Source organism: Rhododendron vialii, chromosome 7a, assembly GCF_030253575.1.
Source record: "Rhododendron vialii isolate Sample 1 chromosome 7a, ASM3025357v1".
NCBI classification, from domain to species: domain Eukaryota; kingdom Viridiplantae; phylum Streptophyta; class Magnoliopsida; order Ericales; family Ericaceae; genus Rhododendron; species Rhododendron vialii.
Window position 1 is genome coordinate 29,889,527 of NC_080563.1, and position 12,884 is coordinate 29,902,410.

The 12,884-nt window shown below is 37.0% G+C and overlaps 1 protein-coding gene across 1 annotated transcript in view; it reads left to right on the forward strand.

Annotated features, from left to right (window-relative positions):
- The first annotated feature begins 3,177 nt into the window (after positions 1–3,177).
- LOC131332203 (dynamin-related protein 3A-like) overlaps positions 3,178–12,884 on the forward strand; it is a 36,163-nt gene continuing 26,456 nt past the window's right edge. Inside the window, exons 1-6 of the mRNA XM_058366282.1 lie at positions 3,178–3,755; positions 7,395–7,677; positions 7,819–7,847; positions 7,959–8,060; positions 10,850–10,918; positions 11,021–11,080. Coding sequence (XP_058222265.1) covers positions 3,393–3,755; positions 7,395–7,677; positions 7,819–7,847; positions 7,959–8,060; positions 10,850–10,918; positions 11,021–11,080 — 906 coding nt within the window. The 5' untranslated portion in view covers positions 3,178–3,392. The remainder of the gene's footprint in view (positions 3,756–7,394; positions 7,678–7,818; positions 7,848–7,958; positions 8,061–10,849; positions 10,919–11,020; positions 11,081–12,884) is intronic.

A 12,884-nucleotide genomic window follows, 5' to 3' on the forward strand; every position in this document is an offset into this window, starting at 1 on the left:
CCTTACCCGTTATAACGTGTTTTGAAAAGGAGCGATGGCCTTTTTTTACAAAATATTTCAAAAGATGGGTATTCCTCCAATTTGATTAAAAAATATGGACATTTCGGCCAAAAACTCGATGTTTGACCGGATATTGAAAGGCAACTCGCCGCCGGGAACCCATCCGAAGAAAGAGTTAATGAAAATAAAAGAGTAGGGCTAAGTTCTGCTAAAGAATTTTTGGGCTTTTTCTGTTTTGTTTTTATTCAAAAAAATTTTGAATTTGTTCATTTTGCAAAAATTTTTACCTTTATTAATTTGTCTTAACGAGAAGAATCAAAAAATTACTAAAAAAATTATTAGCCAAATATTTTTGAAAATATTCAAAATAAAGCTGTTTTTTTTTTGTTTCATCTTGGATATTACAGAAAACATTAGGGTAAAAGTAAAAAAGATTTATTTTTTCAATTTCTCTCCGAGACAAATCAATAAGGTAAAAAATATACAGGAAAATGAACAAACGTGGAAAAAAAATTAAGTAAAAGCAAAATGGAAAAAAGTGCAAAATCCCAGGGTAACTTAGCCTCAGCTTTTTATTATTATTTATGTTTATGCATAAAAAAGCAACTACAAGGTGTAGAATGCAAGTTTTGATACAACAAAGAAAGACAAAAGGGTAAATTCGTAATTTAAAATTAAGAAACAAGAATGACTGCACAGAGGAGGGTGCACAGACAGATACAACAGAACTTCCTTTTGCGTTGGATGGAGAGAAAGACCCTCCTTTCTGCGATGCCCACAGGGCGGTGAGTAGAAAGAACTTATAGGTATCAGATTAAGTTGATTTTTTGTAAAGACCCTTGAAATAATGTTTTACATTTGATCCCTTGAAACAATGTTTTACATTTGATGAACAACTTGGATCGTTTGTGTGGAACCCAAAATGGCCCCACAGAGTGATCTATATACGATATTTTTCCTCTTTGTCTGTGTCAATAGACTTTCCGGTTACCAAAGGGGTGAGTTATTTGTAACTACAAATTCCCTAAACATAGCATGTTCTAAAATTAATTGCTTTCGGACAAAAATGCCCTTAAATTTTTTTGACAAAAATACCCCCACTATTACTAGACACAACCACAACCTCCATTCTTCTTCCTCCTCCATTCTTCTTCCTTCCCTCCCATTTTCCCATTGTACCAGCCACCTCCTCCTTCCCCAACCCATTCCACGATGCCGCCGCCGCCGCCGCTGTAATTCTATCATTTACCTCTCAATCTCTCCACGATCCTTCCCCAACCCTTAAAAAGGACTTCTTTTTTTTTGATTGAAGGGTTCAAGTATTGAATATCCCATTGATGTTCAGGTTTAAGAGATGATGCCATCGCCGTTTTGCCGTGGAGACAGTGGAAGACGACAAAGCTGCCACCGCCGTTGCAAAACCACTCCCATCGTGCATTGACAAAATGCGTGATGTTGTTAATCGTGCATTCGCGAAATGTGTTTTATGAACCATTATGCAGTTGGAATCTGCGTTTTCAACAACAAAAAAAAAAGAGATGAAGATGTGTTATAAAGGGTTCGGATATTAGAATATGAATTTTGTAAACATTTTTGGAAGTTAATTTTTGATTTTGGTAGCGATTTTCGGAACTGAAACAAAAAATGGTAGCTGAAACGAAAAAGGCGGGCTGGTCGTAGATTGGCAGGTTTTGGTCATTTTCTGGGATAATTTTGACGTTATTTGCACAAGACACTGAAGAAACATATGCATGCAAATAAGCCCACATGGGGATTTTCTTGGAATATGTCAAAGATGAGAGCTTTACGGCCATTGAGTGAGCTCATGAACAACTACTGCTATTTCTTCAAAAACTACGCAAATGCACATATGTATAATTTCATGTCTCTGAATGAAGGAAGATGATGAAGTACCGACTTATTTCTCACCTGAAATTGGTTGAATCAGGCGATGGGAGAGGGTATAGAAACCCTAGAATTTAGCAGGAGACGAGAGTGGAGGAGGACTCATCGAGGCCACTGATCTTCATCGCAATTCAATTCATCTCTTGGGTTTTCTTACTCAAGTCCTTCTCTCTCTCCAACCACGGTGGTTATGGAGGATTTGGTGGCGGCAGCGGCGGTTATGGAGGATTTGGGGATGTAGGGACAATTTGGGAAGTTCATGAATATTTGTTAAGTTATGTATAACAAAATGTTATAAGATTTGTGGATTATGTTTAGAACATGCTACGTTTAGAAAATTTGTGGTTGTAAATGGTTTGCCCTTATGAAAATTTCTTTTCTTTTTCTTTTTGGACCAAAATCAACATGGATAATCCTCTACACAGATGAACAGTACAAAAGCAAACCTACTACAAACTACAAAAAGAATCAATTCCGCTAAGGAATATACTTCCCAAAATCCTAAGAGATGTTTCAAAGATGGCAAATCTTTGGTTCTTTACTAAATTTGGGAGATGTCGCCAAGTGCAGACTCGAAGTCTCATATTGTCCTCTATGGATGTAAAAGTACCATTAGAACTCTTAGGACTACCACCAAACACCTAGGGATTTTTCTCAAACCAAATGTAATACTAGTGTTTGTCCGTGCCTACAACACTTGCTAGCTAGTAGGATTTTGAAATTGGGAGATCGGTGGTATTTGCGCAATTACTACAAAGAATGTGGGCACTTACATTACATTTGCGAGTTCTTTCTCAACCTTTTGATCAAATGAATCTCAGCCCTTCAAATAATTTGTGTTTGTGTTTGTATGGTCCTCACATCCTTTTATTTTATTAGGTAGATACCCTACAACAAATGACAGCTTGAATAGAAGAACTCTTAAAAAAGGTTGAGTGAACACTCTCATCAACAAATAAATGAGGCAAAACAATAGTTACTCATCTCAATTGTTCTCCAATTGAGAATTATTGGATATATTTTGGAAAATGATTTTGCCACTCTTTTTTTAATGTCACTTCTCTGCAAGTGTGTTTTTGCACCAAAAATATATTTACAGAAAAATAATGTTAACAAAAAAAGAGTGGTAAAATCAGCGGCCTATATTTTCCGCTAAAATCTTCGTTCAATAGGAAGTTTGTATCTTTGTTTTTTAATCCCTAGAGATTGGCCAAGTACTTTTGGCCTGGACTTAGGTCCCGTTCACTAAAGTTCTGATTTTAGACAGACACCCTAAACTTTGCTTAACTTTGCCGCACGCTACCACTCCCCCGTTTCAAAACAAACCGAAATCCTGAGTCCTGACTCATCATCAGTCGTAGTGAAACAAACATCCTTTCACCTTCCTTCTTCTCCAAGAATCTCACAAAACTCCCATAAATCTCGCAACTTTTTTATTACACCGTTGTAATCTCTCTCTCTCTCTCTCTCTCTCTAAAATTCAAACAATGGGACAGCAAGTGAACCCCAAAGACGCCCTATCCAAACCCTCCTCAATCGGCTCCTCCGTGATCCCTATCATCAACAAGCTCCAAGACATCTTCGCCCCAATCAATGGCGGTGGCGAACTTCACTCGAGGGTCCAGTTGCCTCAGGTGGCGGTCGTCGGGAGCCAGAGCAGCGGCAAGTCCAGTGTGCTCGAGGCGCTCGTCGGCCGCGACTTCCTCCCCCGCGGCTGCGACATATGCACGCGCAGGCCGCTGGTTTTGCAGCTGGAGAACCGGCCGGCCGAGGAGAGGGAGTGGGGCGAGTTCCGGCACTTGCCTGGGAAGCGGTTCTACGACTTCTCGCAGATTCGAAGAGAAATTCAGGTATCTTTTGAAAGTGATTTAGCTTTCTTCTTCTTCTTCTTCTTCTTTTTTAAATTAGCGAAAGTTAATGTTATTGGAATAGTTAAGTTAACACCTTACAGAGGAGTTGAAACTCCTAGCACTTTGATTTAGCATTTTGTTTGTTATTTTTTGATAACTGTTGTCCGGGCTAGCTTTTGTGCACCTTGACTAATTATGGGACCAATTCCACCGCCCACTTGCGTTGGTCCTAATTAAAGCCGGAGCAAAGCTGTGCATGGACTGGCCCCAAAGAGTCCCACTTGCGTTGGTCCTAATTAAAGCCAGAGCAAAGTTGTGCATGGACTGGCCCCAAAGAGTTGATAGCACCTAAAAGGTTTCGAACATAACAGCTTGGGAGGGAGCAAACCTCTTAGTCCCAAGCCATGACTACTAGGCCAATCCCTTGATCTCCTTACTCCTAGCACTTAAGTGATTTAGCATTTGTTAGTTTGTGTTGGGCTTAAATTATTAATTCCGAGTAAAACCACCCTAAACTCACTTCAGTCTTGACAGAAAGTCATATCAGATTCAAAGAGAAATTCAGGTAATTATTGAAAGTGATTAGCTTATAATTTTGATTGGCGAAAGTTAGTATGGTTAGAATAGTTTGATTAGCTAAGAGCATCTCCAACCGTTAACTCTTTTAACCAACTCAAAACCAAATTCTGAGTTAAACCACTCTAAAGTCACTTTAGGCTTTGACTATATCAGATTGATCTTTACTCAATTTTTTCACCAAATCAAGGGAACCTTAAATTTTTACTCAAACTTTTGATAACTTGTTTTGCATAATTTACGACTATGCCTTTTACTCAAATTTTGGGTTTAGCTATTGGAACACTTCATCCCAAATGAAGCTTTTGCTCAATTTTTTTTAATTCAAATTTGAGCGAGGGCCGGAGATGCTCTTACCTGTTTAAATTAAGTTTGTCAAATTTGGTGGTGGTTTCCTTTATAGTTTTCTGGAAGTCTTCTGAAATACATATTATGTTGACCTTGTTTTGATATGTAGTTTTTGGAGATTTTTTCAGAGAACATGTTTTTTTGTGATTTCAAGTTCTGTGAATCATTTTGGTGAAATGATAGATAAGGTATCATCAAAACAAAAAACAATTCTGAGATAGTTTTCTGGGAACGATTTTTGGAAAGAAAAGTAACCAAACAAGGATTAAATTAAGTACTCAATGTTTCAGATGAACAATTGATTAGGCTATCATATTATCTTGCCAATGCGAGGCTGGAATCCTAAAATTCTGAAGCAACAAATGCAAGTGAAGGTTAATGACAACTGCAATTAAGTTTCAAAATTCAAGGTAAATGACTTACGTGAGGCAGACTGTTCGACCAGGGTTATAAAATGGCCTAGTCCAACAACTCTTTGGTCTGGAGCGAGTAACTACCGGGATTTATAGGAATGATAACCCATGAAGCATTGGGTAGGGGTATTGGATACAGATGCATTATAACAAGGATACGGCATACCAAAAACTCTAAAAACAATGCAATACGAGCGGCTTGGATTCATCTTAAAGAATATATAATATGCGCTATTGGTACTGCATCACAAACACACAAGAATGGTGAGAAATCATTTTCTACTGCAAAACATCAAACTTTAGAACCTAGGAATCAGTTTAGAAGCCTTCGTCATTTTTCTAAATTGGACAAATATTTATTTTATCAAGCTTAGACTGCTTGTATTGATTGATGATCTATGAATAAGGTGTATGATACTTTTCAATACCCAAGCTTAGAAGGCTTATACTGATTGATGATCAATTGACAGGGTATGATACACACCTATACAGTAGGAAAACGCATGAAATCTCGAACTTTTGAAAAATGATGATACTTCATTAATCTTATGGTATTTTTCGTCTCTGAGAAAGAGGTGAAATATTAAAAATCTATTATCTTAATGTTTCAAACAGTCATACTCCAGTGGAACATAATAAATGCTACATTTTGTTTATTAAGCATAAGGAGTATCATATGACATCAGGAGGGGCTGAGCCTTGTAGTCGTACACAATAAGTACAATGGTAGTGATTTTCACACTCCCTTTTTTGGTAAATGCACTCCATTTTTTGTCGTTTAGTGAACCTTTAATGTTTAATTTTTTCACTAAAAGACAACAAGTGGAGTGCATTTATCAAATAAGGGAGTGTGAAAATTATTTACCTAAATACAAATGAAGAAAAATACAATAAGAAGACTTATGCCAGGACGTACGTGTTTCGTGTATCCAGGACGTACGTGTTTCGTGTATGTGAAAGTAGACAGGCTCGTCTCATTGTCTCCCAAGTGTGCAACATAAGCCTAGTTATATAACTAAAAAAGAAGAAGAAGTGAAAGTGTGCTTGCTTATGAGAAGATGAAGAAAAAGGGACATTTTTTATGCAACACGTGTTGGGGCATAGCGGACAACTGTTGTTTATTTCAGTGTACCATTTGGATGTGCGCTTATGGATATATTAACTTTTTCTGTAGAAATTTACTTGCATAGGAAATGTAGGAGCTCAGGCCGGAGATCAATTTCTTCGTGGCATTGTCCAAACTTTCAACTTAATTGTAAATCTATACTGATCTATCTTACACAAACCCAAATGATCAGAAATTCAGTACGCAAGCAGAAAGCAAAAGATTCATGTAGAGAAAGCTCAAATTGGTAATTTTGCTCTGAAAAAAGAAGAAGGTCTTGTAGAGTAAGTGTATGATTCATCGAAGAATGGCGATGAGGAGTGGGAGCAAACAGCTTTACTTGGCTGGATTTTTCAGTGCAAGCGGAGACAATTCTGTTTATGTTGCGGCCATCTTTGTCTACTCTTCCAAGAGCTAGATAGACAGTCGGGAACAAGATAGAAAAAGTAACCTAGGCATCCCCAGGCATAAGGACCTCTAGACATCCCCATGCCTAATGAAGTGATTTCGTACCCCTACCCATATCATACTCCATATCGTACTCATTTTATTTATCCCATTGAAACACTGTGTCCAGAGTAGTCTTTTAAAATGGCTCCAACAAATAGGGATAACCTACAATAAAGATCAGTCCTAACAAAACACAAAGCAAATCTTAATAACATACAAGAGAGATTCTAAAAAGTAAGTGAAACTGATTGATCTGATCCTCATGCAATCCTTCTTGTACACCATCATTTTGGGTGTATACATTGATTTATCATCTGAGATTTGACCAAGCACCGCGTGATTGTGTTATGGTCTTGTGAATATGATGGCTAGGGAACTGGGTAGAAGAAAAGAAAAAAAATTTAGGCATGAAGTAACTATTCAATTGGCCAAAAGACATAGTTTTACCGTCTTCTGTAATGGATGAAAGACAAAAAAGATCAAAACAACCGAAAATCAGCCAGTAAGCCTGGAATGTCACCGGAATGGAATTGAGCTCTGACTGTACCATTTTGTTGTCTGTACATACTGATCAGCCGCTATGACATGAGATTGACAACTCTGTGCAGGACTGTATTTATTGCCTACATGTATCATGAGCCCCTTCATATTCCTTATTGCATGAATCATTTATTTCTTGTTATTAGTTTTATTTTCTGGTAGAAAGGAATATTTTGTGATCCTACTTCTTTTCCCTGTCCCCTGCAGGCTGAGACTGAAAGAGAAGTTGGATACAACAAAGGAGTTTCAGACAAACAAATTCGCCTAAAGATTTCATCTTCAAAGGTTCTTAATATCACTCTTGTGGATCTACCTGGGATAACTAAGGTTCCTGTGGGAGATCAACCCAGTGATATAGAAGCGAGGATTAGGAAGATGATAATGGCTTATATAAAGCAAGAAGCCTGTATCATATTAGCAGTTAGTCCTGCAAATTCTGATCTGGCAACATCTGATGCACTGCAGATGGCTAAAGAGGCAGATCCAACTGGTAGGTTTTCAATATTGCATCTTTAATGAAGGGATTTGGAATGGGTTTGATCATTTTTTTTCTCTTTGAAATTAGGCAAAACAGATATTTTCATGTTATAGTTTTCGATCTTTATCTGTGCTGGTTCATTGACTTTAACAGGTTCCCGGACAATTGGAGTAATTACGAAGGTTAGAATTCTAGTATCTCTGTTTTGCCTCTTTTCAGCTCTTACGAATTAGTTGCATCAAGTTATATGATATAGTGACGTTAACTGTTACTATTTTTTACAAATAATGTAGCTGGATATAATGGACCGGGGAACGAACGCGCGCAACTTTCTGCTTGGAAACATTGTCCCACTTCGCCTAGGTTATGTTGGTGTTGTAAATCGCAGTCAGGAGGTAAACTGTTAAGTTGGAATATCAATCCTCGTATGGGGTGCATTTGCATTTCTCTGTTTGCTGCATCCACTCTTCTTTGACGAGCAAGATACACTCACTTGAACCTACCACTCTAAATTGGGGATGACATGAGATGCCACTCAAGCTAAATAACTGGTGGCTAGATCAAGATGAATGTTGATCTGGTGCCAGATAGTCGCCACATTGTTCACCAGAATTTACCACATTTATCACTAGAATATTATTTGTGTTCATTTTTCTACAGCCACTTACTTGGTATTGACACCATTACTACCGTAGTCTGTAACTGTCAAGTTAAATCTATGAAGAATTTTTCAGGATGGGTTTCATTAATTCATACCACGTTCAATATGGGCTTTCCATCCTGGAGTGTGTGCAATGGAATACATGAGAAAGCATTTTGCCCTCTCAAGTTGGCAGCTTCACCTATTTGTCTAACATTAAAAAGTCAATTGAAATGAAGGGTACTTTATCATCTGATTGGCAGTGAGTCAGTGACATTAAAAGAGGTTTTGAGCTGATCAGACTGTTTTGAACTGTAGAATTGGAGGTCTGGATTGTTTAAAATTGAGCTTATTGTTTAGAAAACAATGTTCTAAAGGAATTTAAAATACCAGCTGATTTTGAATCTGAGATCAGTAATAAGATGGAATACAGGTCATGTTTTGGAATTTATTGCAGGGAAGCATCATAGGGAGTGTAACCTTTTTAGTCTCTTTTGTGAAGTTATGTTTATCAAGTAATTTGTTTCTCTGAATGTTGTTGTCATTGAGTTGCAAATGTTTTCCTGTATTTTGTTCAGAAACAATTTCTTTGTTTGGTCCATTTGTTAGTTTCAACAGATCTAGACTATCTTGGTGAAAAGAACACTGAGACTAAAATGTTTGGGTCTATTTCATTCATTCATTTGTGCGCCAATTCTCTGAGATATGGTTTTCTCAAACAGCAAAAGATGTCAGAACATGGCTGTTTAATATTTAGTCTTCTGGGTATACAAACTAGAGAACATAAAATATCAGTATTATTGTTTGAAAAGACACATGTTCTTTTCGGTCAGGTAGAAGGAATTCTTATGACTCAAGTACATTTTTAAGTACCCCACAAATGAACCACATTTTCTCAAGTCAGCTGAATCGCCTTAATCCCATTCTGACCACCATTAACTTCCTTCAGCTTATGCTAATGTTAGTATTCTGGTTTTGACCTTTTTCACATTAAGGCCACATTCTGTAGCTTTTAGTTAGTTGGTATTTCATTCACAGAATAAATTGCTTTTATGTCTTTTGTACCTGAAGTACTATCCTCATCTATTCTGTCTCAGTCCTAACCTATGTAGAATCAGCAGTAGAATAGAAAAGGCACACTTCTGCATTATTTGATCCTAGCCTTTGTAGAGGGCGTAACAGATCGAAAAAGGTATAAAAATTAAGAGGCAAAATGTATACTAGATACTTGGATTTGAAAGTATACATGTTATGCAAGCGTATCACAAAACACGATGCCCTAGAAGAACTCAATAGAGACAACACATTCATATAGCTGAACCCAATTGATTGGACTTAAGGCTTGGTTTGGTTTTAGCGTATTGTTTGATTTGATGTACAATGCAATAGACTAGTATGATGCATACAATGTATTTGTTTGATAATCATCTTGTTTCCAATAGTGTTTCTTGATACCATAATGTAACCACAGTCAGATGTAGGTTGATTTGTAAATTTTTATACTAATGAACGAAAACCAATCCAATAAGTATCAAAGGAAGAAGTAGTGAAGAAAAACACGGAGATAGAGAGGTGATACCAGATTTATGTGTTTCATCCATCATGGCTTACATCAACTTGAGGGGATCAGCCCAATGAATAAATAATTCAACCTAGTTTATAGACTCGTTCTAATTCCTAGCGATGGGGATGGTTGTTAGGATTATCTCTTAAGCATATAGAATCACCTGTTGATTAAGTTATTGCTAGTTTATCTCGAACACTCCCATTCAACATGAGCATGGTTTATAGGAAAGTACCCATCTTCATGAATGGTTTTTCCAACCATTTCTGTCTCCTCCTCATGTTTTGCATCCAAAGGAAAAAAAAAACAAATACTAAATTGAGAAACCAATGTTGTCTATTAAACTTGCAAATGTAATTACAAAACCAGAAAAAAATCTCACCAAGTCCAAAGCACTGAGAAACTATTTGCCAACTTGCCAAAGTGGATTGCTATCTTTGGGCGTGCAACGAAAAAAGTTTTCGAGAGTTCAAAACATGGATGAAGCAATAAAATACTATAAGAGTGAGAGGGACTAGGTTGGATCTATCTACTCTGATAATATTGAAGACAAACAAATAAACAAAACAAAATATTGAAAGTAAGAACAATATCTAGTTATTCTAACAATACTAACTTTGACCGATAAAAAAAAAGGAGGAACATCACAGAGAGATATAGAGACAGTGAACACTTGGTTTATGTGGTTCAGCCATGATGACTTGTCTCCACAGAATGGAGCTCAACCCAGGTAATACATAACCACAACTCACTTTATTGAGCCGTTCTACTCTAAAGATTGGGTTGAAGTTTTATATCTGAAGCATATGTAATCAACGATATCAATTTACAAGAAGTTGCTAATTAATATCTTGTGTAAATGATGTTGTTCTTTAGGGTTTAACAAATACTAGGTTACGAATTATCTTAGTGATGTTGCATTTGAAGTGAAAGAAGTTTGATCTAGTTAGGCTAATATCAACCTTATGCCTTTGTTACAGGACATAAATAAGAACCGCAGCATTGCAGAAGCACTTGCATATGAGGAGCAGTTCTTCCATGATAATCCTGTACTTTTCACTCCTTCAGATTATTGTACTGTGCTGATTCACTAGGTAATTTTGCATTGGTTTTGAAACATTTCACATTTGTTGGCTGACAATTTCTTGAAGATATATAATGGTCTTGCTGATCGCTGTGGCATCCCCCAGCTAGCAAAAAAGTTGAATCAGGTAAGATGTTATTTTGTGACCCACCTTCCCCCTCCTTAATGTAAGAAATCCCTGAATCAAAGCTATTTTTCCCCTTGTGAATATTTGGAATTTGTGCTGTGACAGCAGTTTTATTACGAAAAAAGGATACTGCTTGTGCAATAAAGGTCTTCCAAACATAAGATATTATGAGATAGGTTTCTTTCTTATCCTGTTATCCACAATATCAACTTTTATTTAAAATCAGATTTCAATTATCTATAGTTTGTCTGTTAAAATTAAACTTTAACAGTTTAACCGTTTCTATATTCCCACTTTATCATGCAGTTTTTTTTTTTTGGAAGAGTAATTTGCCATTTAGTGAATTTAGGAGTGTCATGGACATTTTCTAAGATCTTGCCTTTTAATTGGATCTGCTATAATTTTACATATATTCTCATCTGCTTATGTGTATCTTTTGCCACTTGCCAGAAGATAATCACAGAATCTGAGTTCTGTTGTTATTTCTTTCTTCCTTCTGTATTCATTGTTCGTTTAGTTGTTTTCTCTTGTGTGCTAGTGTCCCTATCTTCTAAGATCACCAGTCGCATTACAATAAAGTAAAACGTGAAGGGGCCAACTTTGAAACTCAGAAAACAGAGATGGGATGAATCCTAAACTGGAAGAACTTTATGATGTCTATAAATTGAAAGGAGTTATTGAGATTTGTTGCAGGGAGGTTTTCTAAGGGTGTCTATTTCAGTCGCTTAGTGTAAAACCTTCTCAGTAGGAGCTGTACAATTGCACAATTGTTATAGACATCCCACATACTAACAGAACTGAATTTTTCTTTCAGAAGATTGATTGTTAACCACTTCCGCTAGAAAAGGGTGCAACAGAGCCTTCTGATATCATAAAGCAATACAAAGGATAAGATTATTGGTGTAGATAATAGACTGATGATGTGGTAAATTGTTCTTTGGTTCCACACACATATATTTCAAATGTTGATTTTGACCCCATAATCCATAATTCCCTTTTGAATCTCACTCCACATCTCTCTCATCCTTTTCTTTCTCGAATTCCCTTACCACTCATTTTTTCTTTCTATGTTCCTCTCATCTCTCATCTCTCATCCTTTCCTTCTCTGTTTCTCTTATCTTCATCCTTTTCTCTTCTTTTCTGTTTCTCTCTAGACCTTTTCACTTTCCCTCAATTCTCTTTTCCCTTATCTAACTCTTCTCTCTCTCTCTCTCTCTCTCTCTCTCTCTCTCTCTCTCTCTCTCTCTCTCGTTTTTCTTTTCTGCATCCGTACGTTCAGATTGCTAGATAAAGGGTAAATTATATTGATCTGCCATGAAGCTTGTGGCTAATATTAGGGTCCTTGAACTTTTTTTAATTACATCCCTTCCTAAGATCTATTATTGCATTATAGAATCCCCACCTCTCTTGTTAGTCCACTATTTGAATAACTAATCGAAGTAACCATGTCACCTGTAATCTTTGAAATTTCATCGTGATGGGGATAGATCATTGCAGTTGTTGGTCTTCAACGAGGAATTCCTATTAAGCGCAAGTCATCAGCTCTCATTGACTACGCATGTGCCATTTGTACACACCGCCCGTTACACCTACCAATTGAATGGTTCGTTGAAATGGAGGATCGCAATGAAGGGGGTGGTTCGCTCCTGGTGATGTTGCTAGAAGTCCACTAAACCTTATCATTTAGAAAAAGGAGAATTCGTGACAAGGTTTCTGGCGGTGAACTTGCAGAAGGATCAGTGTCGAAACCTGCCAAGCTGCAAAGTTGTCTATACTCTCAGGGAGGTGCGGGTTGGCCTAGTTG